The sequence below is a fragment of the Mauremys reevesii genome, linkage group 1 (assembly GCF_016161935.1).
Source record: "Mauremys reevesii isolate NIE-2019 linkage group 1, ASM1616193v1, whole genome shotgun sequence".
NCBI lineage: Eukaryota > Metazoa > Chordata > Testudines > Geoemydidae > Mauremys > Mauremys reevesii.
Genome location: NC_052623.1, coordinates 33006611 through 33032503, shown reverse-complemented (window position 1 = coordinate 33032503; position 25893 = coordinate 33006611). Strand labels below are relative to the sequence as shown.

General features: G+C 44.4%; 1 protein-coding gene across 2 annotated transcripts in view; it reads right to left on the bottom strand.

Moving 5' to 3' along the window:
* Positions 1-23230, bottom strand: part of PANX1 (pannexin 1) — a 45761-nt gene extending 22531 nt beyond the window's left edge. For both annotated transcript variants that reach the window (XM_039508583.1, XM_039508652.1), the window contains exons 1-2: positions 22982-23230; positions 2701-2840 (exon numbers count right to left, since the gene is read on the bottom strand). In XM_039508583.1, the coding sequence (XP_039364517.1) occupies positions 2701-2840; positions 22982-23162 (321 nt within the window). In that variant the 5' untranslated portion in view covers positions 23163-23230. The remainder of the gene's footprint in view (positions 1-2700; positions 2841-22981) is intronic.
* Between the last annotated feature and the right edge of the window lie 2663 nt (positions 23231-25893).

The following is a 25893-nucleotide window of genomic DNA, read 5'->3' as shown; positions in this document are numbered from 1 at the left end:
AAAAAGATTAATCACGATTAATCATAGTTTTAATCGCACTGTTAACAGAATACTAACTGAAATTTATTAAATATTTTGGATGTTTTTCTACATTTTCAAATACATTGTATTCTGTATTGTACTTGAAATCAAAGTGTATTATTTTTTATTCTAAATATTTGCAGAGTAAAAATTATAAACAAAAGAAACAGTATTTTTCAATTCACCTCACACAAGTACTATAGTGCAATCTCGGTCGTGAAAGTGCAACTTACAAATATAGATTTTTTTTTTGTTACATAACTGCACTCAAAACCAAAACAATGTAAAACTTCAGAGTCTACAAGTCCACTCAGTCCTACTTCTTGTTCAGCCAATCGCTAAGACAAACAAGTTTGTTTACATTTACAGGAGATAATGCTGCCCTCTTCTTATTTACAATGTCACCAGAAAATGAGAACAGACATTTGCATGGCACTTTTGTAGCCAGCATTGCAAAGTATTTATGTACCAGATACGCTAAACATTCATATGCCCCTTCATGCTTTGGCCAGCATTCCAGACGACATGCTTCCATGTTGATGACTCCCGTTAAAAAACAAATGCATTAATTAAATTTGTGATTGAACTCCTTGTGGGAGAACTGTATGTTCCCTGCTATGTTTTACCCACATTCTGCCATATATTTCACGTCATAGCACTCTCGGATGACTCAGCACATGTTCATTTTAAGAACATTTTTACTGCAGATTTCACAGAATGCAAAGAAGGTACCAATGTGAGATTTCTAAAGATAGCTACAGCGCTTAACCCAAGGTTTAAGAATCTGAAGTGCCTTCCAAAATCTGAGTGGCATGAGGTGTGGAGCATGCTCTCAGAAGTCTTAAAAAAGCAACACTCTGATGCAGAAACTACAGAACCCAAACCACCATAAAAGAAAGTTGCTTTGGATTGTTATTGAGCAGAACCCATCATCGGCATGGACACATGAATCTTTAGTTCATCTGATATGTAAATATCTTGCGACGCTGGCTATAGCAGTGCTATGAACGCCTGTTCTCACTTTCAGGTTACATTGAAAACAAGAAGCAGGCAGCATTAGATCCTGCAAATGTAAACAAACTTGTTTGTCTGAGCGACTGGCTGAACAAGCAGGACTGAGTGGACTTTTAGACTCTAAAATTTTACATTGTTTTATTTTTGAATGCAGTTTTTTAGTACATAATTCTACATTTGTAAGTTCAACTTTCATGATAAAGAGATTGCACTACAGTACTTGTACTAGGTGAACTGAAAAAATACTATTTCTTTTGTTTTTTACAGTGCAAATATTTGTAATAAAAAAATAAATGTAAAGTGAGCATTGTACACTTTGTATCCTGTGTTGTTACTGAAATCAATATATTTGAAAATGTAGAAAACATCCAAAATATTTAAATAAATGGTATTTGATTATTGTTTAACAGTGCAATTAATCGCGATTAATTTTTTTAATCACTTGACTGCCCTAATTTAAAGTGAACATCTCAAAAAAATCATGGGTAATGCTACATAAACCACTATAGAGAGCATGGCAATAAGGCCATAGATCCATCTTTGGGATAGCACCTATTGCCAAAACGACTAAGCCCTTTGGGCAAAAATTAAAAACGGTGAATTACTTCAGGGTAGCATTAAAGGATCTGTTGCTACATGCCAGAGAATATCAGTGCCCAGTTGTTAGGAATAAAACTAAATAAAGAGAAAGCAAAGAACAAAAGTTCGTCAACTCAAAGGAAAACAAAATAAATACAGACTATTGCTATTAGCTCTGCAATTGGATCTTAGGATCAGATTGTGACACCCTTACTCGTGCTAAACGGTCCCACAGCCTTCAGCAGGTCTCCAGAAAGAGTCCTACTGAAGTCAGTGGGATTACTGGTAGAGTAAGATACTATTTTACTTACTATGCTACTTGAGTAAAGGTGGCAAAAATCTGTCCCTTAGTTAATGTCCATGAGATGAAACAGAATCCAACTCACTTTCTTATAGCTTTGTAGACTGTGCAGTGCTAATAGGAGCAAAAAGGAGTCATTAAAATCAGCAGACATGACTTGGAATTTACGCTGGGGAGAAATATGTGGAGTATGTTTACTTAGGGCTTGGCTACACTTACAAATTTGCAGCGCTGCAGCAGGGTGTGAAAACACACCCTCTCCAGCGCTGCAAATTGCGGCGCTGCAAAGCGCCAGTGTGGTCAAAGCCCCAGCGCTGGGAGCGCGGCTCCCAGCGCTGTCCGTTATTCCCCACAGGGAGGTGGAGTACGGACAGCGCTGGGAGAGCTTTCTCCCAGTGCTGGTGCTTTGACTACACTTAGCGCTTCAAAGCGCTGCCGCGGCAGCGCTACCGCAGCAGCGCTTTGAAGTGCTAAGTGTAGCCACAGCCTTAGATGTGTTTCAGAGGATAACACTTTAATGTTGCCATTATTTGTAAATCAGATAATTGGCAACATTTACTGGGTATGGAAAGCCAGGAGGTTTTTTTTAAAAGCAAATACTTTTTTCAACAATGCCATATTTGGATACCAGTGGAAGTAAATATACTCTCTAAAAATAAATTGACAAGTGCTCTAATAAATGGTTTTGAGTCAATAAGAGAAGTTGGGGATGGGGAGAAGGGAAGGGGAAATATAGGCTTCTGCATTGGACCCAGTTTTCAAGAAGAAAATATATCTGTACATACTTTATGAAGCCACAGTGGAATGTGTCCTGAATCGCTCTGTAATAACTGCTTTTGCTGCACAGCCGCCCAGCAGTAGGAGTCCACATATGCAGCCTGGCGCCAGGAGAATGAGCTGGGAGCAAAACAGCTTATCTGGGTACCTAAAAAGCAAAGCAAAATGTATCAGAGTCAAAATTTAAAAAGAATACTTAATTAACATTTCAGTTTTTTCAATATTAAATCCATTCTGTAAGAAAAAATAAATCAGGATTCTCAATTTAACTATTTAATCTAACCGTTCCCATTTCACCTTCTGGGATAACAATATTGGTCCTCTGGACTTTTCTGAACGGTACTCTACCTTCTCCATCAGCCTAACCCTGAGCCTCTGTGCTGTGCTCAAGCATGCCACCTCATTCAGGGCTTGTCTACACTACCGCTTAGGTCAATGTAACTCGTGTCACTCACGGGTGTGAAAAAGCCACTGCTCTGAGCGATGCAAGTTACATCAACCGATCCACTGTCCACACAGGTGCTATGTCAGCGGGAGACACTCTTCTGCGGATGTAGCATCTGCCTCTTGCATAGGTGGGGTAATTATGCGGATGGGATAGTGCTCTCGTGTCAGCATAGCATGTCTTCCCCAGATGTGCTACAACGGCACAGCTGCACCGATGCAGCTGTGCCAACGTAACACACTCATGTAGAGTAGCCCTCAGTTTGAGCATCAATGAAACCCAAGATCCACTGCAGGTTACAACATATCCAACTGAATGGGAAGTAGCAGGTGCAGTCTGCAAGGACTAAGCAGGCATGATTCCTAGCTCAGGCATACACACACACAGGCTCGCTCTGATTGAGTTACCCCTAAAGTTAGAGGTTTAGCTATGGAGGCACAGGCAGCAGAAGTTTGGGCTAGCCACCTGAGTATGTGCCTAGGGTCTTGGACAGGCTCGCACAGACCCTCCCGCTACCTGTGCCACAGGAGCTAGACTTCTAATTTTAGTCTTTAGCCCGATCAGAGCTAGTGCGTGTATGTCTACCTAAGTTGGCAATCACACCTCCCACCTTGAATGTAGCCAGACCCAGAGTCATAGGGCCAAATTCAGACTTGGCCCAGCTCTAATGACCCACTAAACTTTCCCACAGCAGGTTGCACCTAGTAAGGATGGGATTATTTGGTAAGCCATATTGCTGGGGATAAAGCCAGAACAGGATGAGGACACTAGTTTGCTTATTTTTGCACAATTTTCCAAAAAGGAAAAATTTCCTGTGCCCTATTAGAAAATAATAGTATTGGGCCTCCCCAGATTCTAAGATAACTCTGGCTAAATCATCTAAAATTATACAAATTGGAGAATGACTTCTTGTAAGTCTGGGAGGATGGCTTCTGCAGGACTGAGCCTTTCATAGCCTCCTGCACACAGAAGCATTCCACAGCTCTGTTGAAGGGAACATCACCACAAGAAATAAGCTGGATGGGAAAACAGGTGCACTGTACAGGAACTATGAATTCATAGCAGGTTTTGCCAAGTGGCCCTACTATTTGTTCAACATTTATACTTTTGTACATTTTTCTTATTTTGGCTTGCTCATTTATACGGTCTTTAAGGAGAAACTTTTTTTAAAATTAAGTTGACTGACTTGTAAAAATGAGGCAGAATAAGTTAATCTTTGAAAGCTGCATAGACTATTTTAAGAAAGGAATCACTGCCATTATTTCTGCTGGGATATTACCCAACCCTCCCAAAATAGTGCTGATGCTGCCCCTGCATTGCCTTAAAGAAATCAACAAAATATTTGCAAGATTGCTTCCTGGACTTTGTATCCACATGCCAGTGTAGTTCTTATAAAAGAAGAAGAGCCCCTTTCATAACAAGAACTAAATTCATTAAAATTATAACTATGCCACCTTGTGAACCAAAGATAGTTAGGGGCTCCAAGCACAATATGAACAAAAAGCTTAATTGTGAGTCACTGTTCTCATTATTTATAAGACTGCCGTGACATGACAACATGCTCTGACCAGTCGCAAGGCTCCCTCATGAAAACAGGTCACTTATTTATCAGATTTACAGAAAGCTTAAATGGATTTAACAGAGTTGGCACAACCCTCAACAGTTATGCGCTACCAAAACTCCAGGGTGCCTTGTACTTTACAGGCATTTCCCCTGTTATCCGTGATGGGCCCGGAAATACAGTGCTGGCCAGTGCGGCAATTTGCGTGCCCTTCATCGTCTGGATATCCAACAGAACAAATGAGCTTTATGTTCTGTTCTCATTATTTAGCAAGACTCCAGCTGCTGTCAACGGGGGGTTCTGTGTGTGAAGCAACAGCAGAATACGACCCTTTCAAACATTCAAGAGGTGAATAACTAAAATAGTCCTGAGCCATGTTTGCCTTCGTAATGCCGGTGCCATCAGTGAGAGTGATTGAACATAATTCAGATGCAGTAGAACCTCGTTGATTTGAATTAACGAATGGGAGACCCGTTGCAAAATTGCTATGTTTTTGTGAATTAGTAAGGGAAAGTGCTGTGTGCCTCCTATGAGATACTGGCTATTTCAATTTCCACTACAGTCAAGGAGAGTTAAGGGAATTCACATTTTGCGGAATCAGGCCATAATAAGAAAACAAAGAAAAAAAATATATGGGTCAGAAAATGTATTTTCCCATTTATTTGTGGTTTAATTTTAGTGATTGATAATACTTCATAACATGTTAGTGCAAATTCTCCACACTGTTACACCAATTTTATGCCAGTGTAATTCCACTGATCTCAATGGTATAATGAAAGCCCTTTGTATTTATTTAGTTCCAACAGTGCACCAGGTACTGTCACAGAGAAGCATGAAGACAGAGACATCAGTGGAAGTTGAGGGCACTCAGGACCTTGCAGGACTAGGACTTAATTGACACAAGCATACTGTAGCATTTTTTGTAAAAGTTATGGATTCTTATTGATACGAGTCCTCATTTCAGCTGAGATTGCATTTTTGGCCATGAAACGAGCAGATTAGCAACGTTCTACTGCATGCTTATTTTCAGTGTTTTCAATTCACTTTTTGCAAAAAATTAACACCTATTAAATCAATACAGGCAAAAACATTTTTAATGTAAAGGTATCTTGGGGAAGAAAGTTAAAACCAATAATACGTTATTTTTATTATTTATATTGGGGTAGCACCTAAAAGCCTCAATAAATGATCAAGGCCCTGTTGAAGTAGGTTCTGCGCACACATGTAATTTTTTTAAAAAGTCAGCATCCCCCAAAACTAACAATGTTAGTACATGATGAGGGACTGCAGGTAGATACAACAAACAAAGGTGCGGGGGGAGGATGAGCTCACTGCAAAACAATCATGTTTATTATACTAAGCTGCAATCACAGCACACTTTGCCTAATGTAGAAGAAAAGTTATGTACTGGCATCAACAAAATTACATTTGCACGACTTTTAACACAGAGAAGGTAGAGAGAAAACTTAATTAATGTTTATTATACAACAGCATTTTCCTCAACAACAAAGCAAAAGGCAATGAAAAAGCCACCTCAATTACAAGGCTATCCTAAAGAAAGACTGCATAAGACAGCTGCAACATGCTATCCATTACAGCTAACTACAGACTAGAAAGTGAGAGCACGAACGTGATCAAAATGATCTTCATAATCATACTGAAATTATCAGCAAAGTCATGGACGCAGGAAATTACCTAAAGGCATGCAACTTAAGTACATAGTACAAATCTACCTTATGGTGCATAATAAAAGTCTAAGTCTCAGGGCTGCAGAACTGCCTGAAATTTACACAATGCTGAGGCCCCAGTCCCAACATGCCCCTCCCATCCTCCGCCCACTCCCTACACCAGACCTTGTAAAGGGATCTTGTCAGAAAGCAGCCTTACAGCAGTCCGCTTCAGTAACTGCACTAGGGCAATCCACTCACTGCTGGAACTGAGGCTTTTAGGGTGCCTATATGCCGCACCAACCTTTTTACCCAGTTAAAGAGCCTGGAGCAGAGGTGAGGATCCCTTCCCCTGGCCTCTATTACCAGCTTTGCCACCAATCTACTGTCTGACTTTGGGCAAGCCACTTTACCTCACTGTGCCTCTATTTATATAGGATGGGTCCATCTGGCGGTGTGTGTATACAGTGCTTACCACAACAGGACCCTGACCTTGATTGGAGTTTCTAGTGTGCAAGTAAAATGTTAATCGGTTAACCGGTAAGCATTAGTCTTATTGGTTTACCCGCTTTAAATGTTAACCCCTGGGTCGGCCGGCAGGCCATCCGACCCCAGCCACACTGCCCGGCCATAGCAGGCCCACCACGCCACCCGGCCAGAACAGCGCCGCCCGGCCAGAACGGCCCCAGCCATGCCGACCCCGGCCGGAGCGGCCCCAGCCGCTTAATCGGTTAACTGTTTAAATGAAATATTTTTGAATCATTTAAACGGTTAACTTTTTAAACAGTATTTACATCCCTAGTTTCTAAGCACTGCTGCAATACAAACCATAAGTTTGGGTCTGCTCCTATTCTCCCTGATGTTAATGTGAGTTTTGCCACTGATTTCAAAGGGGAGCGGGATTTAGTCAGGTTTCAAAAATCATAGCCCTAATACTGGAAAGGAATCTGGAAGCACAAATCCCTATTCCCCACCCACAGTCCCAAGGAAAATCCAAGCTACTGTAAGAAGTCATACGAGTGATTCAACAGTTATTCAATTTTGCTGGTGCAGAACAGCGGTTATATTCTGCTGCAAGAGAAAGCTGCATTTCAGGGATGGGAGAGTGACTCCTATGATCTTTGATTCTTCAGGACAAAAGTAAACAGTGTGTATTTCCAAACATTAGTTAATTCCTGTGAGATAAATATTATTATTCTCATTTTATACATGGAAAAAATTGGACACAGCGGCTTAGATTTTCAAGAATTTGGGCATTTGGCCAACTAAACAGACCAGTATTTCAAGTTATGAGCACTTTTGAAAGCTGATATTTATCACATGCTAAAATATTTCTTCTAGTTCCAGTTCTGCACCTGGCAAGATTGAGCCCCCCTGAGTAAGTACAAGAGAACCTCAGAGTTATGAACACCTTGGGAACAGAGGCTTTTTGTAACTCTGAACTGTTGGTAACTCTGAACAAAATGTTCCAGTTGTTCTTTCAAAAGGTTACAACTGAACATTGATTTAATACAGCTTTGAAATTTTACTATGCAGAAGAATAATGCTGCTTTTAACCAGCTTGATTTAAATGAAATAAGCACAGAAACAGTTTCGTTACCTTGTAAAATCTTTTTTTATTTTTAAACTTTCCCCTTTTTTTTTTGTATTTGCTGCTCTTTTATGTGTGTGTCTCCGCTGCAGCCTGATTGTATACTTCCGGTTCCAAATGCGGTGTGTGGTTGACCAGTCAGTTTGTAACTCTGGTGTTCTTAACTTCAAGGTGCTACTGTAATCAAATTGCTTTCCTTTTAAACACTCTCAGACAGGCAGCTATTACTGAGATAAAAGATGACATTTTCATCTAAATCTATGCAAATTATTATTATTACCTTTATAGTGCCAACAGTGTGTTAGGCAAATGCAGTGCAAACTGCAGCTACCAAGATATTTGATTCTGAAAACATCCAGCAAGTATTAACCACTATAATAATTACTTTTGAAAAATGCTGGTATAGTACTAGGCACTGTACAAAACACAATATAAAGACATACCCTGCACCAAAGATATTACAATATAAGTCAGACAGGATGCACTGAGAAACCCTGACGAACGGGCAGTTTTGGAGCAGGGAGTTCCTCTTACTATGGACCACTTCTTATGGGAAGAGGTAGGTAGCTTGAAGAAAGGTCATTCAATGTACAAGGGAAGCATGGAAAAAGACATGTAAGCCAGTGTGGGAACAGGAGACAAATAGGGCATTCAAGCTGGTTTAGATGGCAGAGTGGAGAGAGGACTTTATATGAGGCAAGAGCAGTGCAGAGCCATAAAGGCGAGGATGAGAGTCTTAAATTAGATGTGCCATGCAAAGGGGAGCCAGTGTAGAGATGCAAATGTGGGAGAAGGTTGAGTGATAAATGGATTGTCGCTTACACCTCACTCTCCACATGTATCCCATTTTAGACACATACTGTTATGGAGGGGGATTGCTCTGTAATGGAAAAATCTGAGCATTTAAGTACATGAATCCGACTAAGTGGGTATTCACCCACGAAAGCTCATGCTCCAAAACGTCTGTTAGTCTATAAAGTGCCACAGGGCTCTTTGCTGCTTTTACAGATCCAGACTAACATGGCTACCCCTCTGATACTGTGATAAGATTGCGGATGATGACGGACACAGACCAAACACTGAGCTAAAAAACGGTCTTAAAGATCTAGCTTGAGATCAGCTGGGTGGTACTCAATCTACAAGGAGTCTATGTCTCTTTGGGATCTGCCTGGATGATGATATTTATGAGGTGCTACTGTTGTACGAATATCAAAATTCAGTACAATCATTAAAACTAAGCATTTATCAACTTTTAACATAATCAAGAAGTGTTATTTAATGGCTAGAAATGGGAAAAGTTAAAAATTCCTTCTGTTAATCCTATGAAAATCCTGCCCCAACAGTCATTTTTCTCTGGCCAGTCCTCCATGGTAGGTGAAGACTGCATTTCACTGCAAATCCTTGACTTTATAGTTCAGATAAGTAAAAACAAAATCTTGAAATGGTTGAAATATCAACTGTTACAACAGCTCCAGTCTAAAATGTTTCTCTAGACAGATAAATCATCATGTTGCTGTTCATATTCCTAAAGACACAGACCAGTGAGTAATTCTTCTTTGTTTCCTCACAGTCTAAAAGTCTAGGGCATTCTTTTTCAGAATATACTGGCCCCACTGTACTGCCTGTAAGATATGCCAACCACATCCATTAACACATGTATTGTGAACGTCAGATTCAGCAGTAGTGTTTACAGTGCTTTTTCAGCATTCATAGTAGGCAACTGCAGTAGTACATGCACATTAGCCCACTGATGTCAAATTTAATTACAGACTCTGGCCTTCTCAGAAATCACAAGATCGATTTTAACAAGACAAAGTTGTGGCTTCATTAATGGCCTCCTTGTGTGCTAGGACGACAGATGTGAGTGACTGTAGGAAAAACAGCCTAACCCAGTCCAGAGACCGAATTGTTTCTTAGTGCATGTCTAATAGGTTGGTCCTAGAATTGCTTTCTCCCCTTTTTTAGGGCTTAAGTCGCATCTTTGTTTAGAAGCGTGAGTAACTTGGATAAAAAAAACCAGGGGCATATTTACACACTTTGGGCTAGATTATGCTTAAAGGCATAGCTCCGTAATAGGAAGGGTGAAGAGTTGCACTGCCCTACCAAGAGAACCTAAAGGTATTTATTCTGGCACAGTGCCTCCAGGGACACCAGAGAATCATGGGTCATAGCAGTGGCTGCTATACCTTCTTGCAGGATGCACAATGTGCCATTTATTCCCTCACCACATGAAGGATAAGCTCTGCCCTCAGCCTGCTTCGTGGAGAGCATTACACCCTGAGCACAGTAACTGGTGTCTGGCCTGTGAAGGGTACTATGTGGGACACGGCTTCATTCACATTCAGCCACACACCCCAAATCCTTATACAGCCCTAGTGGGGAGGGATAGCTCAGTGGTTTGAGCATTAGCCTGCTAAACCCAGGGTTGTGAGTTCAATCCTTGAGAAGGCCACTTAGGGATCAGGGGCAAAAAATTGGTCCTGCTAGTGAAGGCAGAGGGCTGGACTCAATGACCTTTCAAGGTCCCTTCCAGTTCTAGGAGACTGGTATATCTCCAATTATTACCTTTAGGGGCAAGGAACAATTTAGCACTTGTCATGGGCACGGTACAAGAACATAAACAGAAGAGAAGGGAATTTACTGTGTTGTACTCTTGGTTTTGACAGCTGAGTGTGTGTGTGGATTTGATTGTGGGTAGGTATATTTGCTCCTACCATGGCTACCAAGCAAACACAATCAGGGTTTAACCCACATCTACAGCAAGATCGTATATGGGTTATTTGCATTATTTTGTCTACCTCTTCATGTGCCTCTTTTTGGGTATCTAGAAAAGGTTTTCAAGGTATTTCTTATTATACATATTTCTTTTATATTACAAAGATCAGAATATTAATTGCGACCAGTACTATATGACCCATGTACAACCACTGGCTGAAACTTTAAAGCCTCAGCTCCCAAGTACTGAGGTAATGAGGCAGAAATTTTTCCTCCTCTCTCTAGCTTATTGCTTATTTTGCTTGTATTCTTTACACTTACCAACTCCCACAGTAAACCGTGATTAATTACTGTATTTTAAACATTCTGCTCACAGGGATAATCTCATGGGAAATGCTTTCTTTCCATGAGGGCATCAGGGGATTAGCAGCTGGGCTTTAAACTCATTTGTGTCTGCCTTGCCTTGCATTTCCCCTGCCATCTTCAGGTGTTACTATTGAAGTGGCTTTTCTATATCAGCACAGAGGCCAACTACTGAGCACTACTGAGACCCAGTAGGTGGGCAAAGGTTAAGCTTATCCCTTAGCAGCAGCACCCTTTCTCCTTCCCACTCACATTGCTGCAGGCCAGCCTGGAGTGAAGCGTAGATGGGAGGCCATTTTCCACTGTCCACCCAGCAAAGTTTGAATGGGATGCATCTGAGTCTTCACTTGGCAAGTTGATTACTCAAAAAAGCTGCATCAGCACAGAGATGAGGTGTTCTCATACCATTCTCTCCCCTGCATTCCATGTAAAACTCACTGACCAAAGCACTGTTCAGGGCTAATTAACTGAAGGCATCATTCAGCAAGAGCTCAACTGGCCACCTTCACTCTGGGAGTCTTCTGCTTTGAGGATATGGAGGGCACTCAGCATGGAGGGCAATTCCTATGACTGCATAACACTCAGACTCCTTTGAAAAGCAATTCCTGTACCCTCCTGTATAGCTATTTTCATGTTCTGACTCGTCACTGGCATTGCTTTCACAGCTAGCTAATCCTTTCCATCTATTTTAAATATTCTATTACTCTTCTGCAGAGCTGAAATAGGATCTTACCATCGTCTCCCATTTTGGCAGCACTGAATTTTTAAACAATCCAAGTATAGCCGCAGAAGGGAACATCTGAATCCAGTACTAGTTTTCCTAGATGAGTGCTCACAGAATTATGTTCCTTCCGAGAAATTCAATATTAAAACAGTTCCGTTCATTCAATTAAGTAACTTCAGTTACTTAAGGAATAAGACTTGGGAAGGTAGCTGTGACAACTGCTCAATATTAACACACCAACAGGTTATGATACCATGCAGTATCACCATATTAGAGAACCCTTGTATTATAAAATGGTTCATTTAAAAACAGAATTCTTCCATTCAGAGAATCAAAAGCCACATGTTTCCTTTGGATTCTTAGAATTCCAAGGATCAATATCACCTGGACATAGAATTTTGGTGATCAAGCTAATGTTTGCATTGTCCGTGTAGTTTTATAATTTCAATTATTATCTATTCAAATTATTTTCACACTGAGGGATGTATTTTATATACGTTTGTGTGCTTGGGGCCAAATCATTTTTCCACTGAAGTAGATGAGAGTTTTGCCACTAATTTCAGCAGGACCAGCCATTGTGGGACTACTCTCTCCAGCAATCATCCTGTGCAACTGTTTTGTGCACTGGGGTTCTCTGCATGGAAGGAATGAAGAAAAGGAATTCTTCCCCAGAGACTGCAGACCAGGAGGGGAATTGATCTGTAGCCACTACTCCAGCCTAATGACTGAAGTAGACTCTACCATCCTAGAGTTCTCTCTGCATGAGAAGAGGAGCAGGAGAATCTATGTAGTGGCAAATCCTCCATCCCACCTATACCCAACTCCTACGCAATCTCCTGAAAGGGGTCCCCCCCTTGAAATAGGAGATGAGCAGGATGTCCCTCAAAGTGTTTAAAACCAGGAAAAGCATGAATAAATGGATTTCAGGAACAGGTACATCTCTCTTCAATCTGTGACTGGTAAGAAAACTTTGCCTCACCCTATCAGACTCAGACTTAGTCATGGTGACTGTAACTCCTGTGTTTATGACTTCTTGATTATTGCAACTCATTATACTTAGGAATAAAGCCACACAGACTGGAAGAGCTGCAACTGGAACAGAGTATGGCAGTCCACCTGCTAGGCAACGCAAGTGAGCACCATGAGTACATTCCCCAATACTTCAATTTCTGCAGAGGCTCGCCATTGAATTCAAAGTCTAATTCAGGCTCTCATTGATAACAGATTGAGCTGTGGTTGCTCAACACTTAGAATCACAGAATATCAGGGTTGAAAGGGATCTCAGGAGGTCACCTAGTCCAACCCCTGGCTCAAAGCAGGACCAATTTTCAACTAAATCATCCCAGTCAAGCCTGACCTTAAAAACCTCTGAGGAAATTTATGCTCAAGAAGTCTAAAGCTGGAGATCCAGAACTGAGGCACCCACTGATACAGGCTACTTTTGGAATAAACCTTTTCTCTGATGCAGTTTCCTAATCTGCAGAGGTGGATAATAATACTTAAGCATACTCTGCCACACATTTTGTAACCAAAAACTACATACTTTGTAAACTGTAAGTTAATGTTATCCTTAGGACTTGGAAAGCCCCTCAGTCATTTCTTGGAAATTAAAAGAATCTGCTGTTAAAATAGCAAGAATGGGAAGAAAGATAAAGGAGTTTGAGGTACAAGTCATGTTCTCATCTATCCTCCCTATTGAAGGAAAAGGCCCAGGTAGGGACCGTCGAATTCTGGAGGTGAATGCGTAGTTACAGAGGTGGTGTCGGAGAGAGGGCTTTAGATTCTTCGACCATGGGATTTTGTTCTGGGAAAGGGATTGCTAGGAAGAGATGGGATCCACCTAACGAAGAGAGGGAAGAGCATCTTCGCAGGCAGACCTGCTAACCTAGTGAGGAGGGCTTTAAACTAGGTTTGCTGGGGGATGGTGACCTAAGCCCAGAGGTAAGTAGGGAAATGGGATACCGGGAGCAAACACAAGGAGGAGGGTACAAGACGGGAAGCTTCCTGATTCATACTGAGAAAGTAGGGCAATCGGCTAGTTATCTTAGGTGCATGTACATGAACGCAAGAAGCCTGGGAAACAAGCAGGAAGAATTGGAAGTCCTGGCACAATCAAGGAACTATAATGTGATTGGAACAACAGAAACTTGGCGAGGGAAGTTTACGTGACTGGAGCACTGTCATGGATGGGTATAAACTGTTCAGGAAGGACAGATATGGGAGGAAAGATGGAGGAGTTGCATTGTATGCAAGTATGAAACTGGAGAAAAGCCTGCTGAGAGTCTTTGGGTTAAGTTTAGACATTAGAGCAACAAGGGTGATGTTGTGGTGGGCGTGTGCTATAGACCACCGGATCAGAAGGATGAGGTAGACGAGGCTTTCTTCAGACAACTAACTGAAGTTTCCAGGTCACAGGTTCTGGTTCTAATGGGGGACTTCAATCACCCTGACATCTGCTGGGAGAGCAATACAGCAGTGCACAGACAATCCAGGAAGTTTTTGGAGAGTGTTGGGAACAACTTCCTGGTACAAATGCTGGAGGAACCAATTAGGGGCCATGATACTCTTGACCTGCTGCTTACAAACAGGGAAGAATTGGTGGGGAAATAGAAGTGGGTGGCAACCTAGGCAGCAATAACCATGAGATGGTTGAGTTCAGGATCCTGACAAAAGAAAGAAAGGAGAGTAGCAAAATACGGACCCTGGACTTCAGAAAAGCAGACTTAGACTCCCTTAGGGAGCTGATAGGCAGGATCCTATGGGAGGTTAATATGAGGCAGGAAGGAGTCCAGGAGAGCTGGCTGTATTTTAAAGAAGCCTTATTGAGGGCACAGGAACAAACCATCCCTATGTGCGGAAAGCATAACAAATAAGGCAAGTGACCTGCGTGGCTTAACGGTGAAATCTTCAGTGAGCTTAAACTCAAATAGGAAGCTTACAAGAACTGGAAATTTGGACAGATGACTAGGGAGGAGTATAAAAATATTTCTAGAGCATGCAGGGGTGTAATCAGGAAGGCCAAGGGATGACTGGAGCTGCAGCTAGCAAAGGATGTGAAGGGTAACAAGAAGGGTTTCTACAGGTATGTTAGCAACAAGAAGGTGGTCTGGGAAAGTGTGGGACCCTTACTGAATGGGGGAGGCAACATAGTGACAGATGATGTGGAAAAAGCTGAAATATTCAATGCTTTTTTTGGTCGGTCTTCACAGACAAGGTCAGCTCCCAGACTGCTGCACTAGGCAACACAGCATGGGGAGGAGGTAAGCAGCCCTCAGTGGTGAAAGAACAGGTTAAGTACTATTTAGAAAAGCTGGACATGCACAAGTCCATGGGTCCAGATCTAATGCATCCAAGGGTGCTGAGGGAGTTGGCTGATGTGATTGAAGAGCCATTGGCCATTATCTTTGAAAATTTGTGGCGAACGGGGGAGATCCCGGATGATTGGAAAAAGGCAAATATAGTGCCCATATTTTTAAAAGGGAAGGAGGAGAACCCGGGGAACTATAGACTGGTCAGCCTCACTTCAGTCCCCAGCAAAATCATGGAGCAGGTCCTGAAGGAATCCATTTTGAAACACTTGGAGGAGAGGCAGGTGATCAGAAACAGTCATCATGGATTCACCAAGGGAAAGTCATGCCTGACCAACCTGATTGCCTTCTATGATGAGATAACTGGCTCTGTAGATATGGGGAAAGTGGTGGATGTGATCTATCTTGACTTTAGCAAAGCTTTTGATACAGTCTCCCACAGTATTCTTGCCAGCAAGTTAAAGAAGTATGGATTGGATTAATGGACTACAAGGTGGATAAAAAGCTGGCTAGATTGTTGGGCTCAACGGGTAGTGATCAATGGCTCGATGTCTAGTTGGCAGCCGGTATCAAGCAGAGTGCCCCAGGGGGTCAGTCCAGGGGCCGGTTTTGTTCAACATCTTTATTAATGATCTGAATGATGGGGTGAATTGCACCCTCAACAAGTTCGCAGATGACACTAAGCTGTGGGGAGAGGTAGATATGCTGGAGGGTAGGGATAGGGTCCAGAGCGACCTAGACTCTTTTGGAGGATTGGGCCAAAAGAAATCTGATGAGGTTCAACAAGGACAAGTGAAGAGTCCTGCACTTAGGACGGAAGAATCCCATGCATCGCAACAGGCTGGGAACCGACTGGCTAAGCAACAGTTCTGCAGAAAAGGACCTAGGGGTTACAGTGGATGAGAAGCTGGATATGAGTCAGCAGTGTGCGCTTGTTGCCAAGAAGGCCAATGGCATATTGGGCTGTATTAGTGGGAGCATTGCCAGCAGATCGAGAGAAGTGATTATTCCCCTCTATTCAGCACTGGTGAGGCCACACCTGGAGTACTGCATCCAGTTTTGGTCCCCCCATTACAGAAGGGATGTGGACAAATTGGAGAGAGTCCAGCGGAGGGCAGCAAAAATGATTAGGGGGCTGGGGCACATGACTTATGAGGGGAGGCTGAAGGAACTGGGGTTATTTAGTCTGCAGAAGAGAAGAATGAGGGGGGATTTGATAGCTACCTGAAGGGGGGTTCCAAAGAGGATGGAGCTAGGCTGTTCTCAGTGGTGGCAGATGACAGAACAAGACGCAATGGTCTCAAGTTGCTGTGTGGGAGGTCTAGATTGGCTTATAGGAAACACTATTTCACTAGGAAGGTGGTGAAGCACTGGAATGGGTTACCTGGGGAGGTGGTGGAATCTCCATCCTTAGAGGTTTTTAAGGCCCGGCTTGACAAAGCCCTGGCTGGGATGATTTAGTTGGTGTTGGTCCTGCTTTGAGCAGGGGGTTGGACTAGATGACCACCTGAGGTCTCTTGCAACCCTAATATTCTATGATTCTATGAATGAAGAAGCAGAAAATTATCACAAATATTCTTGAAAAGGAAGTTGAAAAATATGGACCCATGAAGCATGTTTGTGAGCTGCCTTGTTCTGTCCATTTCAAACTTCAAATAAACAATACATAAAATTTTCTTATGATGCAGGTTCTCTAGTTCTGGGAAATCTGTGAGACAATCAGAAATCTTGGCCTTTGTAATGCAGGAGCCAGATTAATATTCTCAGATAATACGATTTCCCACTGAAGTCAGTATTTTCTGAAGAAATTTGACCTGAATTTACTAAATACACTTGTCAACTGATACCAGGCCATCTCTACACTATGGGTGCTACACATTGGCAGAGGGTGAAGCCCCAGTTTGGGGAAGCTAACCCGCTGGCCACGCCCCTTCCACCCAAAGCCCCACCCTCCCATATGCCAGAGCCCCAACCCCACCCCATAATAGGAGGAGCCCTGAGGGTCCCCCCGGACTGAGGAGTCCTGTGGCCTGCCCACCCCAGCCATGCCAGGCCACCAACCCCAGTGCCAGTCTGGTCCAAGTCATGCCGCCGGCCCCTCCCCCCAGCTGCTGGCCCCCTCAAGCCACTAGGCTGAGCCGCCCCCTGGATTGGCCGAATGCCAGGCTGAGCTGCCCCCGCACCCCGATGGGCCAAGTGCCGGCCCCGCCAAGCATCGGGCCAAGCCGCTGTCCCCCTCCCCCCCCAAGCTGGGATGCTGAGCTGAGCCGCCCCCCCGGACGGGCTAGGCCCCACCCCCACTGAGCACCAGGCCAAGCTGCTGCCCCTGCCCCCGCCCCCCCTGCACCTGGCCAGCCCAAGCACACGGTCGAGCGAGCCACCTCACTCCCACCCGCCAGACCCTTGCTCCACCCACCGCTGGCTCACTGCGTTCTCTCCTCACTCCCCCACCTCCAAGGAGGAGGGACGAGGCGAGCAGTGGCAGGCAGGCAGCAGCAGACGGTGGGGGCCTGGGGAAAGGGGAAGGGCCACCGTAGCCCAGGTGTCCAGCGGCGGGTCGGCAGCAGCTGCGCCAGGACTTAACCTTCCCTGGCCTACCTGCCACTCATGGTGCTACAGCTACATAGCTGCAGCTCTGCTGCTGCAGCACTATATAGCGTAGACACTTTCTACATCAATGGAAAGGGGCTTTCCATCGCTGTAGTAAACCACCTCTCAGTGTAGTGGCAGCTAGGTTACTGGAAGAATTGTTCTGTTGACCTAGCCGTGGCTACACCAGGGTCTAGGTTGGCTTAATTAAGGGCTATGTGGTATGAATTTTTCACACCTCTAAGAGATCTAAGTCGAACTAAATTTTAAATGTAGACCTGGGCTATACCAGAGAAAAGAACATAAGAATGACCATACTGGGTCAGACCAAAGGTCCATCTAGCCCAGTATCCTGTCTTCTGACAGTGGCCAATGCCAGGTGCTTCAAAGGAAATGAATAGAACAAGCGATCATCAAGTGATCCATCCCCTGTTGCCCATTCCCAGCTTCTGGAAAACAGAGTCTAGAGACACCATCCCTGCCCATCCTGGCTAATAGCCATTGATGAATTATCCTCCATGAACTTATCTTGTTCTTTTTTGAGCCCTATTATAGTCTTCACCTGTCATAAACAGATAGTTAAGGGTTAAAGTCTCTTTTACCTGTAAAGGGTTAACAAGCTCAGTAACCTGATGAACACCTGACCAGAGGACCAATCAAGGGACAAGATAATTTCAAATCTCTGTGGAGGGAAGCCTTTGTCTGTGTTCTTTGTTTTGAGTTCGTTCTCTCTTGGATTTAAGGGAGGCCAGACATATTCTTCAAGTTCTCCAAAGTTTCCTGAAGTATTTTCTTCTATTCAGTATAGTGAGTATTACAAAGGCGAATTAGTCTTATAATTTAATTTCTGCATTTGCAATTGTGTGTTTGCTGGAGAAATATCTTTATTTCTGTTGCTGTTACTTTGATTATTCTGAAGAGGAGGGAGGGGAAGTCTCTCCAGTTTTTATAAGTTAGACCCTGTATTGTTCCATCCTGGTATTACAGAGATAATGTACTTTCTTTCTTTCTTTTAATAAAATCTTTTCTTTTTAGAACTTGATTGATTTCTTCCCTTGTTTGGATTTTCAGGGGAAGGGGAGGGGGAAAAGTGAATCCCTCTTTCTTTGATTCAAGGAATTTGAATCCAGGTATCTCTCCTAAGGACTTGGAGAGGGGAGGGGGGAATGGATTATTTCCCTTTGTGTTACGATTCAAGGAGCTTGGATCTGTGTTCCCAGGGAAGGTTTGGGAGGAATGGAAAGTGTACCAAAACACTATATTTTTGGTTGGTGGCAGCTTTACCAGATCTAAACTAGGATTTTAGTTTAGAGGAGTCCATGCAGGTCCCCATCTTGTGAACGCTAAAGTTCAAAGTGGGGAATAAACCTATGACATCACCTTTACAACATCCTCTGGAAAAAAGAGTTAACTGTGCATTGTGTGAAGAAATACTTCCTTTTGTTTTAAACCTGCTGCCTATTAATTTAATTTGGTGAATTCTAGTTCTAAAAACAGACAGAATTGCTAGTCCTTTCGCACTAAAGCCTAAAGTGACTTTCTGGAAGGCTCAGGCTTATGGCCCACTTAGGACATTATAGTGACTAAAGCCTAGGGGCAGAGTGCTTAGTACTGTGAGTGGGTCCACTGACTTTCAGTGGGACTACTCACAGGAGTAAAGTTACTCACATGTGCATTTGCAGGATCAGGCCTTCAACTGTTACCAGTGACTGAACACAAGTTTGTCCAATTATCAGCTTTGCTTAAGACCAGATTGCAACTTGCCCTTGTGGGGGGCTGCTGGTGGAGGCACAAAACCTTTCCCCAATGAAGCCCTGCCAATGGCCAGCCATAGTCACTGCATTTGAGGGACAAGAGAGACTGATCCCTCTGTGCACACCCCAGGAAGAGAAATCTCCTCAAAGGAAGAGAAGAAGGAGGAAGGACTAGAGCAGGCTAAGCACAGGACTAGGGATAGCATGTTTATCTGGAAGTTCAGGGATGGATTGTGTCTCCTCACGGTGAAATCCCTTGCTGAGCTCCCATTAGTACAGCTCTATGTACCTACTCAGGACTGAATTATAAAGGCACAATCTAGCCCTTCAGAGCCAAGTATTATAAATGAATAGATTACATATCTGTTGCCCTTTCATCAATCTAAACAACATTTCATTCGATGAGAAGAGTAACATGGTGCCTGTAGAAATCGATAGCAGAGAGTGTGTTGTTAAAAAAGAGGTGGCAGTTACTTCAGTGCACTGAACTTCTACAATCTTTTAGAAGAATATTACATTAATGACAGACAATGAAAGTATGGAGAGTCACAGATTAGGATGAAACATAAGAGACAATGGTCCCGTGGTTAAGGTGCTAGCATAGATCTTGGGAGACCCAGCTTCCCTGCTCCATCACAGACCTTGGGTAAGCCACTTAAGGCTCAGATCCTCAAAGGTAAATAAGCACCAAACTACCATTGATTTTAATGGGAGTTAAGTGCCTAAATACCTTTGAGGATCTGGGCCTTAGGGAACTGATGCACAGAGAGGCTTTCTGTAAAATGGGGATATTAGCACTTCCCTGCCTCAGAGGGGAGTTGTGAGGATAAATACATTAAAGAGTGTGGAGAGTCCAGTGAAGAGCAAAAAAAATGATTAAAGGTCTAGAAAACATGACCTATGAGGGAAGATTGAAAAAAAATGGGTTTGTTTAGTCTGGAGAAGAGAAAAGGGGACATGATAACAGTTTTCAAGTACATAAAACGTTGTTCCAAGGAAGAGGGAGAAGAATTGTTCTTAACCTCTGAGGAGAGGACAAGAAGCAATGGGCTTAAATTGGGGCCAGGGTGGTTTAGGTTGGACATTAGGAAAAACTTCTTAACTGTCAGAGTGGTTAAGCACTGGAATAAATTGCCTACGGCAGTTGTGCAATCTCCATCATTGGGGATTTTTAAGAGCAGGTTGGACAAACACCTGTCAGGGATGGTATAGATAATACTTAGTCCTGCCTTGAGTTCAGGCAACTGGACTAGATGACCTCTCGAGGTCCCTTCCAGTTCTATGATTTATACCACAGATACCACAGTACTGAAGGTCATAAAAATACCCATGACAGTTTACCAAAGTCCAACAGGGAGCATTAATAAGGCTGTAAATCAAATTTACAATATTTTTCCCAAGTGTAAGCACAATAAAGTGTTATAGTTGAATTAAACTGAAAGAAAACAAAGGAGCAGAGATTACAACCTATCTACATTGTCATCTATTGAAACAGACATGGGCACACATTCAAGTGTCTGAGATATGCACAAATATTAGATAAACTTTCTTCTTCAGCAGCGTAATAAAGCCCCATGTCTGCCTCTGTCAGTGTGTAAATTATGGGCCATCTCCAGGCGTCATATGCATGGAACACCTATTGAATTCAATGAGAATTTTGCATGTGAATTGATGTACTTAGTTCAGAGATTACAAGGCCAGAAGGGATCCGGTGATCACCTGGTCTCACCGCCTGTATCGCACAGACATAGAACTTTCCCAAAATAATTCCTAGAGGATAGCTTTTAGATAAAGCTTTTAGAAAAACACCACGACCCTTAGTATATTGTTAATCGTTAATTACTTTCACCATTAAAAAGATATGCCTTATACCCAGTCTGAATTCGTCTAGCTGCAACTTCCAACTATTGGATCATGCTCTACCTTTCTCTGCTAGACTGAAGTGCCCATTATTAACTATTTGTTCCCCATGTAGATACTTAGGCCTGGTCTACACTAAGGGCGGGGGTCGAACTAGGGTACGCAAGTTCAGCTACGCGAATAGCGTAGCTGAACTCCAAGTACCCTAGTTCGAACTACTTACCCGTCCAGACACCATGGGATCGAAGTCCGCGGCTCCAAGGTCGACTCTGCCACCGCCATTTGCAGTGGTGGAGTTCCGGAGTCGACCGGAGCGCGCGGGGAGTTCGAACTATCGCGTCTAGATTAGACGCGATAGTTCGAACTCCGAGAAGTCGAACTCACCGCGTCGACCCACGCGGTAAGTGTAGACATACCCTTACAGTCTATAACCAAGTCACTTCTTAATCTTTTTTTGTTAAGCTAAATAGACTGAGGTCCTTGAGTCTATCACTATGAGGCATGTTTCATAATCCTTTAATCAGTCTTGTGACTCTTCTCTGAACACTCTCCAATTTATCAATATCCTTCTGAAATTGTGCATACCAGAACTGGACACAGTATTCCAGCAGTGCTTGCACCAGTGCCAAATACAGAGATTTAATAACCTCTCTTCTCCTGCTTGAGATTCCCCTATTTAGGCATCCCAGAATTGCATTAGCTCTTTTGGTCACACCATCACATGTTCAGCTGATTATCCACCACAACCCCCAAATCTTTGTCAGAATCATTCGCTGCTTCCCTTTTGTAACCATATGTAACCTTCAGTCCTTCTGAGTGACAAAAACGTATCAGTCTAGGAAGTGGAAAACTGAGTATTTTAATGGAACAATGCAAAGGCTGACAAGCCAAAAATTTCACCATATTCCTTAAAAATGACATTTCTATCAGCATTTTCTTAAGCCTGAAGTGCAGTGCACCTGTAGTCATCCACACCTGTTTACATCAAAGCCAAACTATTAGTTTTAATTATTCAGATACATTCTTCTCCCATGCTCCCTGAACAGTCTCACATCTTGGTGCAGTCAGTAACAAAGAAACTGCTCAGTTCCCTATTGTGATACACAGATGTTTTTGGTTTCTCTCTCCTGTTATTTCCTTGGGAAGGATACTTTAATTTTATACAGCGCGTGTTTACTCTGACCAGCGAATCTATGGCGCTGGATACAATTTGTATGAAATAAACTCAGCTCTTCCTTATTATTAGTTAGACATCTCCAGCGCGTGCAGTGCGCCAGGAAAGACGAACTGACTGACTAACATTATTCCCCCAAATCCAGTGATGGGTTCCTAGCAAGAGTAAAGAATTCTTGTCCAACTAGGAGCCCCATTTTCTGCTGCCAGCTCAGATTCTCTGCTGACCTGTGTGACTCGCCCCTTAATATAAAGATAAACCCAAATCTGCTGCAGACGGGAAGAAAGGCAAGTGGCTTGGTGCTGAGCTCCAGGTCAGCAGGACCATCAGACCCAGCCTAAGCCAGAGCTGTCCACACACAGACACGAGTTTCCGAAGGGCCGAGCAAGCTCCCGCAGCCCTGACAATGCAGCCGGGCTCCGCCCAGCCGCTCCGCAGGGCGAGGCGTGCGCGGGTCGGGAAGCCGCGGCGGGGCTGCCCGGCCGGGACCGTGGCAAGGCGCCAGGCTGCGGGCTGGCCCGGCGCGGGGCGCGGTTACCTATGGAGATCTCCTGCGCGAAGGCCAGCGAGATGAGCAGCAGGGGCAGCCCCACGGCGATGCAGGTGACGAGCTTGTCCAGCGCCAGCTCCAGCCGCAGCCCCTTGTACTTGGGCTCGGAGGGCTCCTTCAGCAGGAAGTCGGAGAAGACGTACTCGGTGGCGATGTGGGCGATGGCCATGGCGAGCGCGGGCCGGGTCGGGCCGGGCCGGACAGGGGGCGCCCGGAGCGCCCGGCACGCAGCCCGCCCCGCTCCTTTCGCTTTGCTTCCTGCTCGCGCCTGCCCCCGGCGGCCCGAGGCGCCGGCAGCAGCGAGGCAAGCCCCGGCCGGCAGCTGCAGCGCCCGGCTCCCCGCCCCGCTCCCGCTCTTTGTCTGGCTCGCGGCTCCCTACCGCCGAGTGGGGCCGCGGCGGCGCCTCCCCCTCCCCAGCCAGCGCGCTCGGGTCTCGGGACCTTGCGCCGCAGCCCGCGAGCGCGGGGAGGAGGCGGGGCCGGGCTCAGCCCCGCGGCGGGCAGGGAACCGGGGGTAGCTCAGGGGGGGCGGTGGCAGGTCTGAGCCCCGCTGCCTGGGCACATGGGTAGGGGCGGTGGCAGGATTGGGCCCCGCTGCCTGGGCACACGGGTAGGGGCGGTGGCAGGATTGGACCCCGCTGGCTGGGCACAGGGGTAGGGGCGGTGGCAGGATTGGGCCCCGCTGGCAGGACACAGGGGCGGTGGCAGGATTGGGCCCCGCTGTCAGGGCGCAGGGACAGGGGTGGTGGCAGGATTGGGCCCCCGCTGGCTGGGCACACGGGTTGGGATGGTGGCAGGATTGGGCCCCGCTGGTTGGGCACAGAAGCAGGGGCAGTGGCAGGATTGGGCCCCGCTGTCAGGGCACAGGGACAGGGGTGGTGGCAGGATTGGGCCCCCGCTGGCTGGGCACACGGGTTGGGATGGTGGCAGGATTGGGCCCCGCTGGTTGGGCACAGGGGTAGGGGCGGTGGCAGGATTGGGTCCATCCAGGAGTGGCTGAGGGTGAGAGCAATAATTGGTCCAAACCCTAGAACTGTCCCCATGGCCCTAACTTAGATAGGAGCTTCTGGGTTGATGATGTGGGTGCTCCAAGCCCCATCCCTCCACCCAAACAATCTTCCTCCTTGTGGTTATGGGGATGAGAGTCTCTCTGCCTGTCATATCATTTTGGGGGAAATTGTGCTTATAGAAAGAAGCAGTATCAGAGGCTAATGGGCCTGATGCTCCAGTCACGCTGCTTTTAAGCCAAAGTCGTTTCCACTGATTTCAGTGAAGTTAGTCTTGGTTTATAGTAGTGGGAGCGGAGAAGCAAGCCAAAGATCTCATGTGGCGGAGATTAGAGTAGAGCTCTGAGGGCCAGATTAATGCTCTACAGATAAATTGTGGCAATCCCCACTGAATTTAGGCCAAAAGGTGCTGAGCCTCGGCACCTCTGTGCTTGGCAGTTCATAGCCCCAGCACCTCTGGGCTTGCTGCATTAGTTATGAACGTAAAAAAATGACTTGAGCCCCAGCACCTCTGTTATTACAGATTAAACCCTGGGTTACTCCCAGTGCTTCTTACAAATTGCATCCTGTATTTGTACTGCCACCTGGCTACTCTCCAGCCTGTAACATCCAATAGAAAGTATGTGGAATGGCAACTAGCTATGACTGCATGTTAATAGCTTATTTGTACAGGGAGAGAAAAGAAAATCCCCCCACCTAAACCATCTGGTCTCTGGCTTCCACTAACTTTCTGTGGGAATTTTTGGTTTTGGATTGAATCCAGTGAACTCCATTCTCTTGTGTTTATGGGATAACTGCAGCTTTCTCCAGAGCCAGAGGGCCCAGGAGGCAATGGAACCAGACTGCATATGTTACCGGTTCGTTGATTTTTAAGGGGCAACCCACTTTCACATAAGAATCTCAGAAATTAATGATGAAAATGACCAATATGTCAAATGCTCTGCCATGCAGAACCCCCATTCACTTCAACTGAAGTGCCACATACAGAATGTTTGTGGGATCAAGATCCTAACAAGACAACTAACCCACCCTCCTTGTCAGTGTAGGATTGTAGCATCCACTACAAGGCAGGGATGGTATCTAGCTCTGCTTTTGTTTGGAAAGAGCCTATCACATTTTGGACATTACCCCAAGCTAAACAATGAATAGGTAAATAAATATTCTCCACTTCAGCTATAAATGATTTGGTGAGAGGGGCTTCTTCCTAGGGAGATTAGGCTACAGTCTGACAGAATTTAGCATTAAGACATTTTCCTGATATTCAGCCTAAAATTTGAAGGTACAGGGAGACATGCTGTCCTTGAGGGCTTGTTTGGGATTTGCATCTGAAATAAGAATGTTATGCTATTCCAACAAAGCTCCTGAAGAAAATTGGAGAAGTCAGCCCCATACTGCTAGGTGCAGTACACACATGCAATAAAAGGTCAGACTCTGCCACAAAAAGCTTACACTCTTAGCATATGGTGAGAGAGAAAAGATAAGCAGGGAGAGAAGGTGGGGAAGGAGAAGGTAACAGTGAAACTATAATGTTTGGTTCACTAACAGCATGAAGCTTTGCAATGCTGTTAAAGACATTTTGAAATACCCTGTATCTGTTCCACCACACCTATCCAATTCAAATAAAAAAGAGTTCCTGTATTAAAGAAACTATCAGGAGGTTCATACAAATGGTAAACTTTTTTTTTATTATTAATACATTACAGTTTTAAACCTTATATAAAAGGCTAAATTATACCATTCAGATATTTTATGATTCTGTTTTAAACAGCAAAGATATGGAAAACAGAAATAAAAATACCTAAATAATGTTGATTTATTTATGGTGCATGATGGGTGAAAGCCTTAACTCTATTTGTATATAGTACACAAGCATTCTGGACACATGAATAGTAT